The sequence below is a fragment of the Choloepus didactylus genome, chromosome 3, assembly GCF_015220235.1.
Source record: "Choloepus didactylus isolate mChoDid1 chromosome 3, mChoDid1.pri, whole genome shotgun sequence".
Taxonomy (NCBI): domain Eukaryota; kingdom Metazoa; phylum Chordata; class Mammalia; order Pilosa; family Megalonychidae; genus Choloepus; species Choloepus didactylus.
This window is the reverse complement of record NC_051309.1, coordinates 57099370-57123394: the sequence shown is the minus strand read 5'-3', so window position 1 is coordinate 57123394 and position 24025 is coordinate 57099370. Positions and strand designations below refer to the sequence as shown.

At 44.4% G+C, this 24025-nt stretch overlaps 1 protein-coding gene and 1 pseudogene across 1 annotated transcript in view; both read right to left on the bottom strand.

The window, feature by feature from the left end:
• TMEM165 (transmembrane protein 165) overlaps window positions 1-24025 on the bottom strand; it is a 57842-nt gene that overhangs the window by 24602 nt on the left and 9215 nt on the right. Inside the window, exon 2 of the mRNA XM_037829846.1 lies at window positions 13482-13707. Coding sequence (XP_037685774.1) covers window positions 13482-13707 — 226 coding nt within the window. The remainder of the gene's footprint in view (window positions 1-13481; window positions 13708-24025) is intronic.
• On the bottom strand, window positions 18366-19361 carry LOC119529433 (annotated as a pseudogene).

Genomic DNA, 24025 nt, shown 5'->3' with positions numbered 1-24025 from the left:
CTCCTTGCGCGCCTCCGCCGGGGACTCGGCCAAGTCCCCCGCCTCGCCCTCGCCTCCGGGAAAGAGCCCCCCCCCCGCCGGTACCCTCCGAGCAACGCCGTGAGCCGAGGGTTCAGCAACCGGCCGCCCCCCGACGCAGTAGACGCAATCGCAACTGGTGCCCCATGTGAGGCCTCTCTACTCGTCCCCTCTCCACACAACGGTCCAGCAAATCGCCCGCTCGCCCGGACGCCTCTCCATCTTCCCTTCTCCTCGCCTGCAAGGTAAGGGCCGCCTCTCCCTCGCCGCTCCGCGCCCGGGGCCGCCTCTCCCTCGCCGCTCCGCGCCCGGAGCCGCCTCTCCCTTGTCGAATTATCCCGGCTACAAATACTGTTGCCCCCGACTACCTCTCGTCTTCTCTTTCTATGACCCCCATTCCTCCTAACATTCTCCCTCTACCCCTTCATTACCTTGGTGTGGTCCTCTGTGTCTTCGTTTCTCTGTTCGGCGCGGTGTGCCTCGCCGTGGCCGCCCCCCCCCCCGACTGTTCCCGTTGCCGGGGGGTCCTGCTTTCTGTTCTCGTCGTCTTCTTCGGCCTCGCGGCCGCGGTTTGCCTCGTTCTTCTTGCTCGGTGGACGGCCCCCCCCTCTTTTCCCCTCCGCTGTGGGTGGTCGTCTGTCCGCGCACCGGGCGCCTCGGGTTCGCGCTCTGGCGGGTCTTCTGGACGCACGTCGTTGCGGGGTGTCTGTCCGGCAGCTGCGGGTGTGCTGGGACCTCGTGCTGCCCTTTGACCCATGGCTCACCACTTGCCATCTTTGGGGCCCCGTCACTTATAATCGCCTTGTTAGTCGAGTCTCCAGCGCCGTGAAGCATGGGGGCGGGCGCTTCCCTCCCGGCTTGCTCCCCACCTTAATAACCGTCCGCTCCTGCCTTCAAGGCTCCCTCCCCCCTGATCGAGGCCCCATTAAATCCAAGGAGGCCCTGTCGACTCAATCGATAGATTCGGACAGTGAAACCAATGCGGACCACGATTCGAACACAGAATCTTTAGTCGAGCAAATTAACAACGCGCTCGAAGTCACTCCCCAAAAACGAAACAATACCAAGTCTCGTCAAGATGGCGAACTTCCTCCTTCTTCTTCCACCGAAGGGAGGAAGTGCTCCAGCGATGACGTCAGCCCTGAGCCGGGCCGGAAACCGCATGCGCTTTACCCCGCCTTTCCCCAGGGCGGAGCTAACCCGCCATCTTACGCCTTGGCTACGCCCACCGCGCCGCCATCTTGCAACACTTGGGGCCTCCCGCTTCCGCATTCATCAGCGGACTCTTAGGTTGCGCAGCCGCAACCCACACCCACCCCCCTCTCACGACCTGCCTTCCTCTCCCCCTTAAAGCCGCTGCCGGCGGCTGCCGCCGCCCCTCCCGCCCCGCCGGCAAACAACCCCTGGCTGCCTTCTACACCTCAAGGCAACCCTTGGGGCAACGCTGCCCCTGCCCCCACTCCCGTGCCAGGCCCTCTGCAAGCGCGTCCTCCTTTCCCTCGTGCTTTTCGCTGCTTTCCCCTTAACGTTACCCCCACATCGCAAAAACCGTACGACTGGTCAGACACTATCAAGCAACTTCGCAGGGCCGTCAAGGAGAACGGATTAGGTAGCCCATACGCTTCCCAAATACTGCAGGATATCGCCATGGACCTTTGCCTCCCCCAGGACTGGGCCTCGCTTGCCCGTACCATCCTTGGCCCCGGCCAGTTCGTTGATTGGCGTGCCCACTTCCAGGCAGAAGCAGCTAGGCAGAGCGAGCAAGACGCAGCCACTGGGGCCATTCATCCCCCCGAGGCTTACATGGGCACGGGAGTGTTTATACACGCATCCGCCTATATCAATGCACCCGCCACCTTTTGGCCTATCCTTCGGGGAATCGCTTTACGAGCGTTTGCCAACTACTCTGCCTGTTGACCTAATAAATTCACCAAGCTCCTCCAGGAGCCAAGTGAGCCTTTCGCCACCTTTGTCTCCAGGGTCGAAGAAACCTGCGCTCAAAAGGTTAGTGATCCCCAGGCCCAACTAGCCCTCGCTCGAGAACTCATTCTCGAGGGAGCCAGTCCCCCTTGCAAGCAGGCTATCCTTCCCTTGCGGGAGAAGAGCATACACGATTGGGTACTTGCCTGCAGCGCCTTTGACCCAGCTGCCGCGTCCCTAGCCCAGGCTGTCTCTGGCGCTGTCACGGCCGCCTTAGCCACCACCGCCGGTTGCTTCAAGTGCGGGCAGAGCGGCCATTTTGCCCGGGAGTGCCCCAATGCAGAGGTCAACTGCCCACCTCCCATGCAGCGCAATGGGCGCCCCCCTCCCACTCCTTGCCCACGCTGTTAGCGTGGCTATCACTGGGCGCGCGATTGCAAAAATAACCCCAAAACCCTCTGCCGCTGCCCCGGTGTTAATCAGCACCAAGGCGCTGAGCAAGCTTTAAACTCCAAGCGGGGCAAGCCTCAGCCCCGCCCCTAAGAGGCAGCGTGCCGGCCGGTTCTAATAAAACTCATCACCTCGCCGGCAATAAAACGCTTCTCTGAACAGTCCCAATCACTCCAGAAAAGCCTACCCGTAAATTAAAAATAGGGGGGCAATGGTACACGGGCACGCTTGATTCAGGGGCAGAAGTCTCTTGCATGCCCGCTCAGTATGCCACCATGTGCACGGTTCTCGATGGTCCCTCGGTAGTGGGAGCCACCGGTACCTCCACTTCTCTTCAGGCCATGGAACCCATTAAGTGGGAGGATGAAGAAGGCCACTCAGGCACCTTCCGCCCGTTGTTCCTACACACCATAGACCAAATTTTATGGGGCCGTGATATCCTCGCCGCCTCTGGGGCAGTGCTTACCACGCAGCCCCCCCAATAATGTGCGCCACTGCTCGTTTAACACCTCCAGCACCCGTTCCTCTGCAGTGGGATACTGAGAAACCTATATGGGTGAAGCAGTGGCCCCTTCCCACGCACAAATTAGTTGCACTCCAAGCCCTTGTCCAAGAACAATTGGACGCAAGCCACATAGAACCTTCTACTAGTCCCTATAATTCGCCAGTGTTTGTTATTCATAAAAAAGCCACAGGGAAATTTAGGCTCCTCCATGATCTGCGAGAAATCAATAAGCATATTCTTCCCATGGGTTCCCCGCAGTCTAGCCTCCCCCATCCGGTGGCCATCCCGGCTCACTATCACGTAGCCACCATTGACATCAAAGACTGTTTCTTTTCCATCCCGCTACATGAGCGAGACCGCCCTCGCTTTGCCTTTACAGTCCCCGTCCCCAATCACGCGGGCGCGGCTAGCAGGTACCAATGGAAAGTCCTCCCTCAAGGGATGCGTAACAGTCCGGCCATCTGCCAAATGTATGTTAATCACGTCGTGGCCCCCCTGCGAAAGCGGGCCATGCTCATCCATTACATGGATGACATCTTGGTAGCCTCTGAGGACGCCGAGGCGCTTCCTCTAATCCTCAAAGACCTCACCACTAATTTAGCTGACCTCGGCCTTATGGTTCAGCCCGAAAAGGTTCAGATTGTGCCGCCATTGGCCTTCTTAGGGTTTAGCATTGATAAAACCATTGCCCCGTCCGCTCCCCAGCTGGACATACCAGATCGGGTCACCATCACTGAGCTCCAACAGCTCTGCGGTCAGATCAATTGGCTCCGCTCTGCGTTGCCGATCACCACCGCGCAGCTCCAACCACTCTTTATGCTGCTGAGTGTCCCAGAAGCCCCGCCGCTAGCGGTCTCCCGGCGCATTAAGCTCACCCAGGAGGCAAAGGAAGCCATTGCCGCCATTAACAAGGCACTCGCCGCCTGCTGTCTCAACAGGTTCAGCACTAGAGAGGGCAATCTTATGGCACTCATCCTTCCTACGCCCGGAACACCCATGGGCTGCCTGTGGCAAGATGGCCCCCTACTTTGGGCGCACCCCGCTAAAAGCCGGCTTAGAAAAATTTGCCCCGCAGTGCGGCTCTGGATCAGCCTAGCTTCAGCTCTAGTCACCCTGGCTGTTCATGCATTTGGAGAGCCGCCGGAAAAAATTGTTTGGCCCCTGGACGCAGGCCAAACCCGCCTGCTTATACGTGATAACCCGGACATGCAAATCCTTTTAGAAGGATTTCATGGGGAATTCAGCTGCCACTATCCTAGCCATCGACTGTTACAGGGGCTCACCAAGCTTCCCTTCCGCAGCCCCTTCCACCCTTTCCCCTCCTCTGCACCCATCCCGGGTGCCACTACCGTCTTTACTGACGCCTCCAAAACCCGTTTCGCCTTCCTCTCTTATCCCCCAAACCACCCAAAACCCCGCCTATTCAGCTATGTCAACCTTCATTCAGTCCAAGAGGGGGAAATCCTAGCAGTGTCATACGCGCTAAACACCCACCGGAACCACCCAGTAAACATTTTCACCGACAGCCTCTACACTTATCAGGTCTGCCGAGTCCTCGCGTTTTCCACCTTTTTCCCAGGGAACTCGGCCATTGATAAAGCACTTTCTGACCTCAGAAGCATCTTGGAACATCGACAGAATCCTTGGTTCATTAGCCACATTCGTAGTCACTCAGGCCTTCCGGGGCCCTTGGCTAATGACAACAGTATAGTAGACCAAGCGGTCTCAGCTCAAGATACCCAAGCTATGCTAACCCACACAGCGGCCCCTCCGGGGGACGCTGTTAACCAGGCCAAGTTATTGCATTCTAGGTTTCACTTTTCGGCTATGTCGTTGCATCATCTATGTGGCCTCCCCCTAGACACCTGTAAACATCTTGTCCGCAATTGCGCAACTTGTGCGCCCTTTGCGCCACTTGGCCCCCTGCAACCTCAGGGAGTCAACCCACGAGGCCTAAAACCCAATTCTAGATGGCAAATGGACGTAACTCACGTTCCGTCCTTTGGGCGCCTCAAGTATGTACATGTAATGATTGACACCTTCTCGGCCATGTGTTATGCAGTCCCCCTTGCCGGGGAAACGGCCAAACACTGTATCAAGGCCCTAAGACAGGGAATTCTCTTCATGGGAGTCCCCTGGGACATAAAAACGGACAATGGGCCTGCCTATCGCAGTGCCTCCTTTGCGGCCTTTCTTCAGCTATATAACATCACCCATCATTTCGGCATCCCATATAATCCTCAGGGGCAAGCCATTGTGGAAGCAGTCCACCGCCGCTTAAAAACACAAATTGAAAAAGAAAGGGCCATGCTTCCCCAGGCAACTCCAGGGGACCTTATCATAGCAGCTCTTATTCACCTTAACCTATTCACATTCAATAAGGAAGGGCTTTCGCCCCTACATAGACATTGGGGGCCCTCATATAGGCCCACCCAGGCCCCAATGGTCTACTGGAAAGACCCAGAGAATAATGCCTGGAAGGGTCCCTCCCCACTTCTCGCCCAGGGGCGCGCGGGTTTGCTTGTGTTTTCCCAGATGATGCATCACAGCCAATCTGAATCCCAGGAAGAGCGATCCGACCCGCCACCAGCAGCCACGCGTCTAACAAGGCGAGAACGCCGTCGTCTCCGCAACCTGGTGTACCAGACGACAACCTTGCACCTGGACCGGGAGCCCAATCCGGAGATACCCCCGGAGAGACAAGAAATCAGGGAGATTATATGCCTATACAGACGGGCAAAAGCAAGCCCCCTGCACCTCCATAACACCCACCCAAGCATAGCTTCCCTTCTAATAATCATGCTTACCCTTTCTGCTTCCACCCAGGCTATCTACCAGCCCCATTCCCCCCACCAGCCTTGGAAATGGACCCTGGCACGTTGGGAAGATTCCAAAATAATTCTTTGCATTGTCACTGCAGAACGCCCCTCTTTTGTGTTTTATGCCACTGATCTATTTCCCCCTCCTTCTCCAAAACCTGTTGGTTATCCTGGTAGTCTCAATCAGGCCCAATATTACATGTGCCCATCCTCAAATCCTGGAAAACCATACTGCAATTCCCCCTATGAGTACTACTGTGCATACTGGGGGTGTGAAACATTAGCCACTAATTGGAAGCCTCAGTGCCTGATCATTACCTAACTTTAAAATGGGCCCCTTCTGGCTGCAAGCCTCACAATTTCAGAAATACTCTTGACTTTTCCTTTAACTGCACACAGCTTAATCTCACTGTGCAACTCCCCACTGATCCCTCCTGGTTACTCGGTCGAACTTGGGGCTTCAGAGTCCATAAGGACGAAACCGACCCAGGATCACTTATTCTCATAAAAAAAGAGGCTGCAAACCAACCATGCCAAAATACTGCATTAAAAACACCCTCTGGCATCGGTCCCAACCAAGTCCTTAACCCCCTTAATCCACGGCCCTCCAGCCGCACCTCAGCTATAAACAGCGCATCGCCAACCCCACCACCCCAACCTTTTCTGCCCCCCTCTCGTTACTCCTCTCCCCTCCTCGGCCTTATCCAAGCGGCCTTCACCTCAGTGAATTCCTCCCACCCCAATCTTACCTCCTCCTGTTGGCTTTGCCTCTCCACCTCCTCCTCCCTGTATGAGCCCGTCGCCTCCAACCTCTCCTTTTCAGAAAATACAGAAAACAGCCCCTCGGAATGCAATTGGAATACCTCTGCCGTCCCCCTAACCTTTCATTCAGTTTCCTCCACAGGAAAGTGCATCCGCCCTCTCTCATACAACTCTCCCAACCTCACAGCTTGTGCCAACTACTCATCCCCCAACAGCTCTGCCAAATTTCTTATTCCTCACAACTCCTCCCAATGGCTCTGCTCCTCTACAGGACTTACCCCCTGCCTTAACGTGCAGACCCTCAATACAACTCATGAAACTTGCCTCCTAATTGTCCTTATCCCCAGGGTCCTATACCACAGCGAGGAAGACTTCTTCCTCCGCCTGGAAAGAACTGCAGCTCCTGCCCCTCTGCAAAAGCGAGAGGCCATCACCGCCCTCACGATCGCCTCCCTTCTAGGTCTTGCAGGCGCTGGCACCGGAATCGCTGCGCTAGCCAGTCAAGGCTCCGCCCTAACTCACCTCCGGGCGGCTGTTGACGAGGACATTCGTCACCTACAAAACGCTATTTCCCATCTTAAAAATTCTGTTAACTCCCTCTCTGAGGTCATGCTCCAAAACCGCCGAGGTCTCGACCTTCTTCTCCTCAAAGAAGGAGGCCTTTGCGCCGCCCTAGGAGAAGAATGCTGTGTATATGCCAATTCCACAGGTCTCGCCGAAAACAGCCTAAAGAAGGTCCGAGAAGAACTAGAACAACGCAGAAGGGACCATGAAGCCGCCAACTATTGGTCCCACATCTTTGCCCCCATCCTCCCATACCTCCTCCCTCTCCTCGGCCCCCTACTAATGATTATTCTAGCTCTCACCCTAGGGCCCTGCATTATCCGCAGAATTGTCCAACTTGCTAAAAACCAAGCCAATGCTGTCTTCTCATCATTTGTGCAAGTCCAGTATCAACGACTTGCCTCCACTGAAGAAGCTGACCCTCCGCAGCGCCACCACCCTCGTCCATCCCGCAAGCAGCGAGGCCCCTCTCGAGCGCCCGGGCGCCACACCAACGTCGAGCTCCAGCCTCTCTGAGCAACCGTCAACCCCTTTTCCCCTCCCCGGCCTCCCCTTTCCCTCATCCCTTAGCGGATCTCTCCGGTAAGCTTCTTCCTGTAATTAGAAAAGAAGGGGGAAATGCGGGATACTGATTACGTGCTTCGACTTGGCGGGCCTAGGCCGGAGGACCTGATCAGCCCCTGGGGAGGGTGGTGGGCACGGGCGGCAGCGCCCTCCACAGCCCCCCGGGCCTGAGAAAGTGAGGCCGGATGCAGGCCCCATTTCCTCACCCAAAATACAATCGTTAAGGGAAGCTTGCCAGAGAAAACCGCCCCCCTTATCTTGCCCGCCACCCCCCGTTGCCAGAGCAACTCCCGCCACCGCCAGTGCGCATGCACCGTTGCCAGAGCAACTCCCGCCCCTTTTTCAAACAACCCCCGCCCTCTATGCCAGCCTATATAACTTGTGCTCACCCCTGAATAAAGGCTTGTTCTACTACCCTGAAAGGAGAGTGTCTCGCGTTCCTCTCTCGCCGCCCTCCACACCTTGCACGCCTCCGCCGGGGACTCGGCCAAGTCCCCCGCCTCACCCTCGCCTCCGGGAAGAGCCGCCGCCGGTACCCCTCAAGCAACGCCGACCGCAGAGGGTTTCGTGGGTGCCCGCCCCTAGCTGCGACCACAAAAGAGTTTATTCATATCTTTTTAAAGAGATGATTGGTGATGGTGGGTGTCAAATTGCTAATGGTATATAGATACCATTTAGGTATATTTAGAAGAAAACCACAACAGCTTTATTTTACACAATATATCAGAGATTAGACTGCAACTCCCTACACTTAGAATGTAAAATTTTAGATGTCAGCTTAAAAGTGAAGGGGGGAGGGACTCGGGGCAAGATGGTGGCATAGAGAGGAGTGGAAGCCAAGTAGTCCCCCTGGAACAACTACAAAAAACCAGAAACAACTAGTAAATAATCCAGAATAACTGCGGGGGGACAAACGAGACCATCCACTCATCATACACCAACCTGAATTGGGAGGAATGCCCGAGAACACAGCATAAAATCTGTAAGTAAAACCTGCGGATCCAAGTCGTGAGACCCCCTCCCCCACAGCCCATGTCAAACCCAAAGCCTCTTGGTGCCAGAGAGCAGCTCTCTCCCAGCAAGCGAATATAGCTCAGCTGAGCTCCAAATGGGGTTTTAAGAAGCGAGTATGAACTGCTCACTACAGGTACGCATCCCCAAAAAAACAGACAGAGGCTATGGGTGACGACTGATCTGGGAGAGCCGGAGGGTCGCCTTGGACTGGGTCTGAAGGGGACTATCTGTTTCTTTTTTGGCTCAGTGGAGAAAGCCCCAGTCATTTTCAGTTTCCAGGGCTGTGAAGCAGAGAAGGGTGGAGACAGCACAAGCAGAGAGAGAGAGACCATTGAAATGCTAATGACCTCCACCTGGGGGCTCTGTCTTCTCTAGGAGGAAAGGGATGGGGCACTTTCCATTAAGAACCAGACCCCAGAGCCTGGGGGAACACGGCCATACCTCCTCACACCAGTCAAGAATTATAGGCTAACAGGCGTCACCTGCTGGGCAGAAAAGCACAGTGACCTGAGGCATCAAAGGGTGGAGCAATTTTCTAAGACACACTCTCAGGGAAACCAGATACTGAATATTTCTTCCCTCTGGGACCTGAGCCTGTTCTGGTCTGGGAAAACCTGATTTGGATAACCAAGGAAACCCTGCCTAGACAACAGAAAATTACAACCTACACTAAGAAAAACAAAGTTATGGCCCAATCAAAGGAACAAACGTACACTTCAACTGAGATACAGGAATTTAAACAACTAATGCTAAATCAATTCAAAAAGTTTAGAGAAATTATTGCAAAAGAGATAGAGGCTGTAAAGGAAGCACTGGACATGTATACAGCAGAAATCAAAAGTTCAAAAAAACAACTAGTAGAATCTATGGAAATGAAAGGCACAACACAAGAGATGAAAGACACAATGGAAACATACAATAGCAGATCTCAAGAGGCAGAAGAAAACACTCAGGAACTGGAGAACAAAACACCTGAAAGCCTACACGCAAAGGAGCAGATGGAGAAAAGAATGAAAAAATATGACCAACGTCTCTGGAAACTCAAGGATGAAACAAAGTACAATAATGTATGTATCATTGGTGTCCCAGAAGGAGAAGAGAAGGGAAAGGGGGCAGAAGCAATAATAGAGGAAAAAATTACAGATCCAAGAAGCGCAGCGTACTCCAAACAGAAGAAATATGAATAGACCTACGCCAAGACACTTAATAATCAGATTATCAAATGTCAAAGACAAAGAGAGAATCCTGAAAGCAGCAAGAGGAAAGCGATCCATTACATACAAAGGAAGCTTAATAAGACTATGTGCGGATCTCTCAGCAGAAACAATGGAGGCAAGAAGGAAGTGGTGTGAGATATTTAAGATACTGAAAGAGAAAAACCACCAACCAAGAATCCTGTATCCAGCAAAGCTGTCCTTCAAATATGAGGGAGAGCTCAAAATATTTTCTGACAAACAGACAATGAGAGACTTTGTGAACAAGACACCTGTCCTACAGGAAATACTAAAGGGAGCACTACAGGGTGATAGAAGACAGGAGTGTGTGGTTTGGAACACAATTTGGGGAGATGGTAGCACAATAATGTAAGTACACTGAACAAAGGTAACTATGAATACGGTTGAGAGAGGAAGGTGGGGAGCATGTGAGACACCACAAGAAAGGAGGAAAGATAAAGACTGGGGCTGTGTAACTTGGTGAAATCTAGAGTATCCAACAATTGTGATAAAATGTACAAGTATGTTGTTTTACGAGGGAGAACAAGCAAATGTCAACCTTGCAAGGTGTTAAAAATGGGGAGGCATTGGGGGAGGGATGCAATCAGCATAAACTAGAGACTGTAACTAATAGAATCATTGTATTATGCTTTCTTTAATGTAACTAAGGTGATATACCAAGGTGAATGCAGATAAAAGGGGGGGATAGGGGAGGCATGTTAGACACTTGACATTGGTGTTATTGTCTGATTCTTTATTCTACTTTGATTTAAGGTTATTTTTCCTTTTGCTGCTTCCTAGCTGTCTTTTTGTTTCCTCTTTCTTTTGCCTCTCTACCTTCTTTGACTCTCCCTCCTGCCTTGTGGAAGAAATGTAGATGGTCTTATACAGATAGTGGTGAAGGTGGTGAACACATAAATGTATGACCATGCAGAAAACCATCGATTATTTACTTGGGATGGAATGTATGGTGAGTGAACAAAACCATATTAAAAAAAAATGGGTTGATGACAAAACCTCGAGGGCAATATACTGAGTGAAATAAGCCAGACACATTAGGACAATTATTGCAGGGTCTCACTGATAGGAACTAATTATAATACGTAAACTCATAGACATGAAATATAAGGTACCAAGATACAGGACAAGGCTTAAGAATGGGGAGTGGTTGCTTAGTATGAGCAGAATGTTCAATTAGGATGAACTTAAATGTTTGGAAATGAACAGGGGTGTTGGTAGCAAGATGTGAGAATAACTAACAGCGCCGAATGGTGTGTGAATGAGGAGGAAAGGGGAAGCTCAGAGTCATATATAACACCAGAAGGAAAGCTGGAAGTCAAAAGATGGGAATGTATAAAACTGAATCCTATGGTGGGCAATGTCCATGATCAACTGTACAAATACTAGAAATCACTTCCATGAACCAGAACAAATGTACGACAATACAATTAGAAGTTAATAATAGAGGGGCATATAGGGAAGAACTATATACCTATTACAAACTATATACTACAGTTAGTAGTATTTCAACATTTTATCATAAATAGTAACAAATGTACTATATCAATACTACGAGTCAACAATTGAGGGGGGTTCATTAGGGATAGGGGAGGATTACAGTTTCCTTTTCTTGTTTTCTTTTTTCATCTTTCACTTTATTTCTTGTCTGGAGTAATGAAAAGTTTCTAAAAATTGAACAAAAATTAAGTGTGATGGTTGCACAGCTGTATGAGGGTACCCAGGGGCAAGTGATTATACACTTTGGATCTTTGGATAATTGTATGGTATCTGAACAATCTCAACAAAAATGAAAAAAAAAAAAAACCTAAAAAAAAAAAAAAGTGAAGGGGGGAGAGGATTTACATAGTTTTTGCAAAATTATTTTAGTGAATACACACAGAAAAGATCTGAAGACCACTGATAACAGACTTTCTTTCAAAAAGCAGAGGTGAGAAGAGGTATCATATGGTATATTACCAGCAGATACGAGGAAACGGAGCCAGGGTTAGAACATAAAAGACTATAACATGCTTTGAGTAGAGGGAAAGGAACTGAATACCTTAGAAGAGGTGGGGATAACTGAAGGAACCAGGTTCCAAGAGGGACTGGGTATACACAGAGAGGACAGCTGCCTAATTATTCTTGGTAGCAGCAAGTCACTACTTGCAACTCTTTTCACTTCTCCTATTTTTTATGATTACAGCAAGTAACCAAAATTTACTTTCAATGGGAAAATTATATTTTTATTTTCAAACACGAATAATGCTCACACTATTTTCCAAATTGTGAAAAGTAGTTGGACTATTTGAATGATTAAAATACTCATGTATATGTTTAAAAGGCTTAACTAAGCTTCCAAGCAGCCAGACATAGAATTTGTTCTGTACTTTAAGGAAATGAGTTTCATAATGATAAATGTGAGGCATGCTGAGGAAGAGGGGTCCATGACTGCACACCTTAAACGTATTATCCCATTTAATACATACCAGAATCCTATGAAGTAGGTAGATATTATTATTCCCATTTTACAGATGGGGAAACTGAAGCTCAAAGAAGCTAACTGACTTATCAATAGGTTAATACACAGTAACATCAAATTCAAACCCAAGTCTGACTCTAAAGCCAAAGGTCACCATTTTCCACCAAACTATGTAGCCTGTGGTGGCTTTTTAATCAAAGACTAAACTGTGTTCAGTTATTTTAGAGTGAAGTTTACTTTGTTATAATAGCTGTTTTAGTTTCCCAGCTGCTAAAACAAATACCATACAACAGCCTGGCTTAAACAATGGGAATTTCAAGGCTTACAGTTTCGAGGTTAGGAGAAGTCCAAAATTGAGATGTGAGCAAGGCTATTTTCACCCCAGACTGTGGCATTCTGGGAGTGGCTGCTGGTGAGCCTTGGTCTTTGGCTTTTCTGCCACATAGTAGAATCTACTTTCTCTTCCTGGTTCCACTGGTTTCCAGCTTCTGGCTGCTCCCCATGGTTTTGTCTCTGGCCTTTTCTATAAGGTCTCCATACTTGGATTAACCCATCCCAGTACAGTTGATCACATTGTAACTAAAGTAACCTCATAAAAAAGTCCTACTTCCAATGGGTTCATACCCACAGGAATTGGTTAAGAACATGTTTCTCTGGGGTTCATAACTCCAAGCCACCACAACTGTAAATCAAGTAACATAAAAAGGGAATCTGAGAAGAATGTTACATTTCTTTACCAAAATGTTTAAGAACAGCGTAATAGAACACAGTACACTGAAAGTGATTCCTCAGTTACTGATTACCTCCCAAATGTCCTTCAACAGGAAGATATGTGATTCTCTTTGGTTGTTTGGGTCCTATTTCAAGATATCAGATATAAATAAACTTAGCTGGATTAAAAAGATTAAACAGCTAAGCAGCAAAAGCAAGAATAAAAATAGTGAATAAATGAGTATGTATCTTGGCTATGAATAGCTGAAAATTTCATTTCAAAAGTGCAATATGGTTTTTAGGAATTTATGTACTAAAACCGCTTTTTGTTTACTAAATTCTGGAAGTCACATCGAATTCCTATATAAAAAATTGAATGATTCAGTAACTCACATCAATGCTACACACCATGCTTTCCCCTTAATTCAGTAAACTCATTAGCAGGGAAAAAATACACTCACCTGATAAGCAAGTCATGAGGCCCAAGGCAAGCATAGCACCAGCCAACACCGTCAAACGGTTATAGCGCATTGCCATGATGGCAGCAATAAAAAATGTCTTATCACCCAATTCAGATACAATGATAACTGATATGGCAGCTACAAATGCATGGATAAATCCCAAATTAGTTTCAGTAGCTGGTTCTTCCTTGTTAGTATGAACTGGGGCTGCTGGTGTGACTCCTTTCTGGAAAAAAAAAAAAAATAATAAACATCAGTTACTTTTTGAAAAAATCAGTATATAAAATATTTTATTTTGAATGTGAATAAAATACAGTTTTTCTCTATCATGATCATTAACTTATTTACTATTTTCTCACTTTGAAAGCCATTACTAATGACAGTAATCTCCGATTTACAGTTGCTACAATGCAGATTTAAGTACAATTCCACAAAACAATTAAAAAAAAAAACAGTCCAGGCACAGCTATATCCATACATTAAAATCACCTTGTTTTCTAAATACTTGTGATTTGAGATTTAGTTCTTTGCTATGTCTCATTCCAACTTTTATTAGTAACTTGGGTTTATCAAACATTCAAGTGACATGAAGCTAACAGAAATTTCATTAAAACTTTAGAGAACAAAGTTGGATCCACAAAGCTCACAACAGACCAGAGCAAGGGTTAACTCTAGCTAAGATAAGGTTTAATATGGTGAGATATATGTTTCTAAGCTGACATCTAAAAATGCCCTAGTATGTAATGTGGCCCAATAAAAAGGGCAAGCCAGAGTCTTAGCTGGCATTAAGGGCATTTTAAGTTGAATACGTGACAAAGCTTCCAAAACAGCAATAAGCGGGTACTTTAAGGAGTTGGTGGTGACAAGTCTGATATCATTCTGTGCTGCTCAGCCCTTACCCAAAGTTCTGCCCATGGTTCTAAGGCACCACACTTTAACAGGGAACTAACTGCCCTCTGAAAATCAACCAAGATGGAAAGGAGATTCCAATTTGGGGATCAGCAAGCTACTGCTGGGACCAAACCCATCCTGTGGAACTAAGAATGGTTTTTACATTTTTAAGGGGTTGTAAAAAAACAAAACAAAACAAAACAAAAAAGAAAAATAAAGAGGAAGGGGAGGAAGAAGGAAAAGAGAGAAATAAAAAGAGAGACCAAGAGGGAAAGGGAGGATAAAAGGAAGGAAAGAAAGAAGGAAGGGAGAAAGGGTGGGAGGGAAGGGGAGAGTGAGAGAGAAGAAAAAAAATAAAGATATAGATACACAGCTAGATTGCAACTGATCGATTATGAGACAGAGACCATATGTGGCCCTCAAAGCCTAATATTTACTATCCAGCCTTTACAAAAATAGTTCGCCAACTCAGCATTAAACCCTTCACATGAGGGACCAGGAAGGACAAGATAATTATGTTCCAGTAACTGAAAGTCTATATGTGAGTCTGTATCCACTCTATATGGTCCCAAGAGGTAGAACTGAAAAGTTATAGGTGACAGGTTTTAGCTCAACACAGTGAAAAGATTTCTACCCCAAGACAGCTATCTGAAGCAGGAACTGACTGCTAGACAAGGTGGTAAATAACACTAGCGTTCCAAAGAAGAGAACCACCACCTGCAGGAAATGGTCTAGATCAGTGGTCCTCAAGTATGGGTGATTTTGTCTCCCAGGGGCATCTGGCAATGTCCAGAGACATTTTGCAGTTGTCACAGCTGAAGAGGAACTATTGGCATCTAGAGGTAGAGGCTGCTAAGCATCCTTCAAAGCACAGGATCATCACCCATGACAAAGAATTATCTAATCCAAAATGTCAAAAGTACCAAGTTTGAGAAACCCTAGATTAATCATTTCTAAAGGTCTCTTCCAATCCTAATAGCCTATCTATAATTAATTTTTAAAACCTATGATCCAAGAACTTGACATAAAAAAGAAAAAGAAAATCCATTTTTGTCAGGGTAAAAACAGAAATACCCTTACTACAAAAGTCAGGTTGCCAGCGCTAAGAATAAAATCTTAAATTCTTTAACATGCATGTCATTCCTTAAGACATGTAATAAACTTCACTCAAATTCCACATTTAAGAGCAGAAAAATTTAAGCACCATTCACACTAGAATTCAGCTAAAAATTGGGGAAAATTTAATATTTTAGAAAATATTTAATGTTAGGTAGGGCTCAATCAAAAGGGCAGCATTGGCTGTCAGCTCTTGATTAAGCAAATACTATTTTAAGGGATTCTAGCTTTCTCTCCAATAACAATTTAGTTCCACTATGCTGATGTTCCTTTTTAAATAAGTGTCCTTTCTCTTTCAGTACTCTACAGACATTAAGGCATCTTAAAAAACAAAAGCATGAGCTGATTACAGAGAGGCTGGGCTCACTTCTCTCCCAGAAAAACAACCAGGGGTCAGCAGAAACCGTCCACAACAATGGATCTGGGGCTCTGGAGATCAGAGGAAGTGCTCTACACCACCTGGGAAACTGGGACAAAGAGAGAAGCTGCCATGAGAGATTATGAGTAACACCCTTCAGCCCTAGCTCCTGGCACCCATCTCCCACTCTCAGGGCAGGAAATGTCCCATTCCAGGAAGCCCAGACTGAAAGGGCAGCAGAGGTCCACTCTCCTAAGAACTAAGCAGAGCATGATCTAGCACTGTGCCTGCTTTTGGTCAGCGAATTTGGACTGCTGGGACAACTGGGGGTTTCAGTCCGTCCTCCCTGGCCACTCCGTTGTCTGGTGCCTACAGCTAAAAATAGCCTGCAAAGGGCTGAGGAGACTAGGTTGCCCAAGAGCACCATCTGCTGGCAGGCAAAGAAAGCACACCTCTGGGAAGACATCTAAAAGGCTTTTGGGTGAAGAGGACCATATGCTGGGCAGGCCTAGAAACTGTACTGCTGGGAACCAGGATTAAAGACTTATAACCGTCTTTACCTGACCTTCTCCCAGGGCTCTGAGGAACTGGTGTGCGCCCCCTTTGTGAGTCCTGGACCAGCCCTGATTGGGTAATACTGACAAATCAAGTGTCAAAGAAGAACAATAACACAAGCCCAATCAACAAGTTTTGACAAGAGAATCCAACCTTCAGAGTAAACTCACCAAGATAAGTCAATACTCAACCATTCAGCAAAAAATAAGCCATATTAAGAACAGGAGGAAATGACACAGTCAAAGGAACAAATCAAAAAGCCAGAAGAGCTACAGAATCTGGAACAACTAATCAAAGATGTTCAAACAAATCTCCTAAACCAATTCAATAAGATGGCTAAAGAGATAAAGGATGTTAAGAAGACACTGGGTGAGCATAAAGAAGAATGTGAAAGCCCCAAATAGCCAAAAACATCTCGAAAAGGAAAAATGGAGTTGAATGACTCTCACTTCCTGACTTTAAAGCACATCACAAAGCTACAGTGATAAAAACAGCATAAAAATCGACATATTGGCATAAAATATTGCATTGGCATAAAAACACATATTGGCATAAAAATAGACATACTGACCAATGGAATTGAATTGAGAGCTCAGAAATAGACCCTCACCTCTATGGTTAATTGATTTTTTTTTAATTTTATCAAATGTCTTTTAATTTATAAAGACAATATGATACATATTGCATAAGGAGCATACAACTGTTTTGCAGTATAGTTTCAAAATACATACAAACTGGAAGACCGAAGTTAAATACTGTTGTTGAACTTTAAACTGAATACAAAATTCACAACTCAAATATTAGCCAATCTGAAAACTTTACTTCCCATAATATAAAAATGCTACGTTGAGATGCAATTTTTTTTTACTAGACAAACTATATAAACATTTTAAATAATCATCAAAAATTCAACACTAGAATATATAAAGATGAGCTATAAAAATATATTGGCAGTCACTTTTCTTATAAAGGTACCATTCACTACATTACAAATTACTCTCTAACAAAATTGCCCTAATAACTATACTATTTTAGAATTTGAACCCTACATTAAATTGATTATAAAATTCTCTTGGAAAAACTTTGGTAAGCATCTGCAGAGAGTTTTAAAAAACACTCTAATATCATATTAAGGGCCTATAAACATTCCATTCTACTGAAGCAAAACCGAGTAAGTAATGTACATTCAACTGCTTACAGACCATATGATCAAAACATAATTTATTATATATTTGTAGAAAATCACCATTCCAAGCCTAACCAAAAACAAATGATTTAAAAGTGTCAAACTTTTAAATAGCTCTCTTCCATTATAATAAAAATGTTACAGTCACCACAACTCCATTCACGTACCTTAGATGCCTTTTAGGACAAGGCTTCAAAAATAATTAACTCAGTCTCAAAAATCCTTTTAAATCCAATTAAAAAAACTTTTAAAATCCCATTTAAAAAACATGTCAAGAGAACAAGTATATATAATCAGGATACATAATTTATATAGTTAGTTATGAGTTGGTTTTTCTTTTACATTTGTAATTTAGAATCTATTGAATATACACACACATAACTGAAAAAGACAAATTTCAGGAAACAGTAAGAAATGCAAACCTATAGGGCAAACTGATATATTTAAAAAATTCATTTTACCAAGTTTTCATTTTATTTGCCATTTTTGGATTATTGACAACTACTGTTATTTAGAAAATTCAAACTGTTGAAAGTTCACTTCCTATTTCACCATTTGTTTAACTTTTAAAGCTTCCAGTTGTGCCAGTAGCTTCCTCGAGGTCATTTCCCACTTTATCCTCTGTTATCAGATTTCTTGCATGGGATACCTATCTCTGAGTTGCAAAAGCTTAAATAAAAAGATCATTTTTACCTTTTAACTTATAAAACTCCGTTAAAAAGATAAGAAATCCATCCAACTTTTAGGCAAGTCCACAAAAATATTTCCTTCCTAAGAATCAAACACTTCTATGGGAATAAAGATCCTTCAAAGTTTTTAACTCTTCTATTAAAGTTTTATTTTGATTTTCCAAGACTGCAACTTGATTTTCCAGGCATTTCACATATTCTTTCTTCTTTCTGTGACATTCTCAAGCAGCTTCTCTGTTTTTCATTAATCTTATCTCTCTTTTCAATTAGGGTTCATCTGCTTTAGCTGTTTGAGATGGAAGATTCACAGGCGATGTCATTACTGCAGTTTGTGGCAGCGAAGTAGTGGTGGGTGTGATACACATCTGATATGTCTACATATCTCCTCACTCAGTCTGTACAACCATCTGGTTGCTGGGCACAAGTATTTGCTGTCCATCTGAGGTCTCTGCATACTGGAGAATTGTTGTTCCTTCCTGAGTACTGCCTGAATTTGTCATGGTTAATGTCTGAAGTCCCTGTACTCCATATGTGCCTGGACTGGCCGCTGAAAGGCTCCATTTGGGGCAATAGCAATGTACTGGCTAGTCTGACAGATGGAAGTTGGAAGAGACAGAGAAGTGACAGTAGAGACTCCATGGTTTTCTCTGTCTCCTTTTCTGCCCTGTATATCTTTAGAAGACAGGTCTTTCAGAATTCTTCTGTGAGATGGGCACCGTGCTAGAATCCCGTGGGTTTTCTGTGAGGAGCCTATGCTGTCAGATGAGTCCCACTCCTCACTTTCTGATAAGGATGATGCCGTTTGCATGTGTGGTGGGTGAATTACAGAAGACAGAGCTGTCTGGATGACCCCCTGAACAGTTACTTGCTCTCCAGGAAGAGGTACAATTGTCACTGGCGCAGATCCTCTTAGTGCCATCTCTTGAAGCTAGTAGTCTCTGTTTCAAATTAGCCAAATGATTTTTCACACTTCTTATATATCTACAAAATTAATCTGTTAAGCAATGAGAGACATGAGCTCCCTGAACTGGTGAACTTGGTTGAGGTGCTGTCTCTAAAGAGTTACTCTTGTGGGAAGCTACCATAATCAACCGTGGCTGCTACCTCGCCACTATTCGGGGCAGGAACTTCCACTCTCCCCTCCCAGGGTGGATCCAAGTTCACTAGCCCCTTCCCCAAACCCTTCACACTGTGGGGACACGTCTCTTTCTCAGGGGCCAGATGCATAGGGGAGAATCGGTGTCACTTAATGGTCAACTGTCCCAGGCTACCATTTCCTTGGCAGTAAGGGCCGCCACTGGCAGCATGAGTTACACCAGGACAGGGGAAAGGGCGGGGGAGGGGACTCTGGTCAATTTGATTTTTGACAAGGCTGCCAAGTTCACCCAATTGGGACAGAGCAGTCTCTCAAATAAATGGTGCTGAGAGAACTGGACATCCATATTCAAAAGAAGGAAAGAGGACCCCTACCTAATACCTTATATAAAAATTAATTCAAAATGGATCAAAGATCTAAATATAAAAGCAAGAATCATAAAATTTCTAAAAGAAACTGCAGGGATGCATCTTCAAGATCTTGCGTTAGGAGATGGTTTTTTAGACCTTACACCCAAAGCATAAGCAACAAAAGAAAAAAAAATAGATAAAAGGAACTTCCTCAAAATGGAACACTTTTACGCTTCAAAGGACTTCGTTGAGAGGGTGAAAAGGCAACCTACTCAATAAGAGAAAATATTTGGAAACCACATATGTGATAAGGGTTTAATATTCAGGATATATAAAGAGATCCCCAACTCAACAATAAAAAGACAATCAAATTTTAAAATGGGTGGAAGACATGAATAGACATTTCTCCAAAGAGGATAAACAAATGGCTAAAAAGCACATGAAAAGATGTTGAACATCACTAGTTATGAGAGAAATGCAAATCAAAACTATAATGAAACGCCATTTCACACCTACTAGAATGGCCACTATTAAAAAGAGAAAACTGCAAGTGTTGGAAAGGATGTGGAAAAACAGGAATGCTTATTCACTGTTGATAGGAATGTAGAATGGTACAGCTCCTGTGGAAGACAGTTTGATGGCTCCTCAGGAAGCTAAGTATAGAACTGCCACATAACCCAGCAATCCCACTACTAGGAATATACTCAGAACTGAGAGAAGGGATGCAAAAGGCATTTTCACACCAATATTCCCAGTGGCATTAGTCACAACTGCCAAAAGATGGAAGCAACCCAAGTATACATCAACCAATGAATGGATATACAAAATATACATACAATGGAATATTATGCAGCTATAAGAAGAAATGAAGTCATGATGAATTTGACTATATGGATGAACCCTGAAGGCATTATGCTGAGTGAAATGAGTCAGACACAAAAGGACAAAAATAGTATGACCTCACTAATAATGAACTAAATATAACGACCAAACTCAAGGTGCTACTATCTAGAACACAGGTCACCAGAAGATAGAATGAGGGCAGAGGATGGGAAGCTGATGCTTAATTTGTGCAGAATATGTGATAAGATTGATTGTAAATGTTTGGAAATGGATGAAGGTGATAGGGGCACATTATAATGAGTGTAACAGTAATGATATGTGGGTGCAATTGTGGTTGAAAGGGAAAGTTTAGGGTCATGTATGTCACTAGAAAGAAAGCCAGAGTATGAAATGTGGGACTTTTTAACTTAGTTAAACCTCTTCCAGGTGAAAATGTTCTAGAGTTGATTGTGGTGATAAATACACAACTCTCGAATATATTATAAGACACTGTACACTTTAGAGGGATTGTATGGCATGTGAATTTATCTCAGTGAAACTGCTTTAAAAATAAATAAATAAAAGCATTGTAACTCAGCTCTCACTAAAGCAATGTTTTCCTCTTGGATATATTTAAAAACTTCATTGTAAAATATTTAAGATCTGAAATTTAAGAAAAATTTAGGGAATATATCTGCATTAATTAACTCCACACTCAAACAGAAAATGTTTACTTTCTAAATCAAACACAGTAGTGATCAAAATAACTTAATTCTGTGGCTTTATAATTTCCACCCACAGAACCTTGGACACATTACTTGGCCTGTGTTTCTCTGTGAAACAAAGAGGATAAAATAAAATTTGCCTTAAACATACAACAAAACAGAACAAGAAACTGTATATTCTTTAAAACCTTCCCATATATAGAACAAAAGAAAGATCAATTGATAGCTTTTGTTATATACTGAGCTGGTCCTGGATAGCCAAAATCATACCATTAAACAACAATTAACCACAGTACTAAAAAAATATTTAAAACAATATTTAATATTTAAAATAAAATGTTAGGTCAGAAAATGGTCAACTGCCATTCATCGATCGTCACGCAAATACATAAGTGCTTATTATGTAAAAGGTTCATTCCCTTTTTCTAATTCACATTCACAGTGATAGAATATAGTGACTAAATATGTGGGCTATCAAATAAGACTGCCTGAGTTCATATTAAAAGCATTACTGGTTACTTTGTGACCTTGGGCAAATAAGTATACTTGCCACCGACTCAAGTTTTATCTGTAAATACGGGATACCTACACCACATACGGTTGTTGGAAGGATCAAATTAGTTAACAGGCATAAAGCCCTTAGCAGGTGCCTAGCACACAGTAAGCACTCAATTAAAGTTAAGTTATTGGCATGGCACAACATAACCAGTTTAATCTTTCTAAAGCTAATTTTATCATGTCACTTCACTGTTTAAGAAACTGCAATGGCCTCCTTATGCCTAACATGTGAAATCCAAATACTTAATTATGATAACTTTTCAACACTTTTCCCACTGAATCATGTACCAGTTCCAAAAATGAACACTATGCTCCATCCACGAGGATGGGCCAGAGCAATGCTGTCCAACAGAAACATAATGCAAATCAAGCGATGAAGTAGAGTCACATATGCAATTTAAAATCTATCATGGCCACAGCAGCAGGCAACGCAACTCAAAAGTATGCCAAGCTTTTGCATCTTTAGTCACACAATCCTACTTTCTTTCATTAGCCCCTGTTTATCCAGATTTTTTAAGATCCAACTCAAGTAGAAATTCTTGGGCAAGAGCACTACAGTAACTTCAGCCCTTAATGATCCTCTCCCTCTCAAAAACACACTGCAGTCCTTGCCGCGGGCTTCATCCTGGGAGCACCTTGGGCCTGGTGCGCTGTTGGGAGCTCCAGGACCTCCATGGACGTGGACCGGATGTCACCTTACGCCTGAAATATCTCAAGTGCTTAAGAAGTTTCAGTGCAGACCTGAGGGTAAAGAAAATCACGAAGCACCTGAAAAATCTAGAAGACATGGAGAAGCCAAATGAACAAATTAAAAAGCTAGAGGAGACATAAAATTTGGGGCAGTTAATTAAAGAATTACACACAAATCTCCAAAACAAGTTCAATGAGATGGCTAAAGCCATAAAGGACATCAAGAAGACTCTAGAAGAGCATAAAGATGAGTTTAAAAGAATAAAAATTTAGCAGATCTTATGGAAATAAAAGATACTGTTGATCAAATTTAAAATATACTAGAGGCACACAACAGCAGATCTGAAGAGGCAGAAGAAAGAACAGATGAACTAGAGGACAGGAAAATTTATTGTGACTGCACTAAAGACCAGATGGTGAAAAAAAAAAATCAAAAAATTTGAAATGGATCTCAAAGTAATGATGGACAACATGAAACAAACAAATATAAAAATCGTTGGTGTACCAGAAGGAGAAGAGAATAAAGGGCTAGGAAGAGTGTTCCAAGACACAGTTAGGGAGAACTTCCCAACCTTGCGAAATGATATAAATATGCAAATCAAAGTAGCCCAACAGACTCCAAATAGAATAAACCCAAATAAACCCACTCTAAGACATATACTGATCAGATTGTCAAATGCTGAAGAGGAGAAAGTTCTGAAAGCAGCAAGAGAAGCAATTGACCACATACAAGGGGAAGAATATAAGGCTATGTACCGACTACTCAGTGGGCACCATGAAGGTGAGAAGGCAGTGGTATGACACATTTAAAACTCTGAAAGAGAAAAACTGCTAGCCAAGAATTCTTTATCCAGCAAAGCTCTCCTTCAAAATTGAGGGAGAATTTAAAATGTTCGCAAACAAATGCTGAGACTTTGTTAACAAGAGACTGCCATGCCAGAAATATGAAAGAGAACTCTACCAGCTGAGAGGAAAAAAAAAAAAAAAAGAAAAAGAAAGGAGGGAGATGTCTGGAGAAGGACAAAGAATTGAAGAGTATTAGTAACGGAAACTTAAAGGGAAAAATGATAGGGGCAAAACAGATCTGATAACTAAAAACCAAAGGATAAGATGGCTTGTTCAAGAACTTCCTTCACAGTAATAACTTTGAATATGAATGGATTAAATTCTCCAATTAAAAGACAGACTGGTAAAATGGATTAAAAAGTATGACTCATTGATGGGCTGTTTACAAGAGAGTCATCTTAAACCCTGAGACACTAAGAGACCGAAAATGAACCAATCGAAAAAATTCTACACAAGCTGCAACCAAAAGGCGGCAGGGGTTACAATACTAATATCAGTCAAGATAGACTTTAAATGCAAAGACGTCATAAGAGACAAAGAAGGACACTGTATATTAATACAAGGGACGATTCACCAAGAAGAAATAACAATCATAAATGTTTATGCACCCAATCAAGAAACTCTAAAGCACATGAGACAAACATTGGCTAAAATGAAAGGAG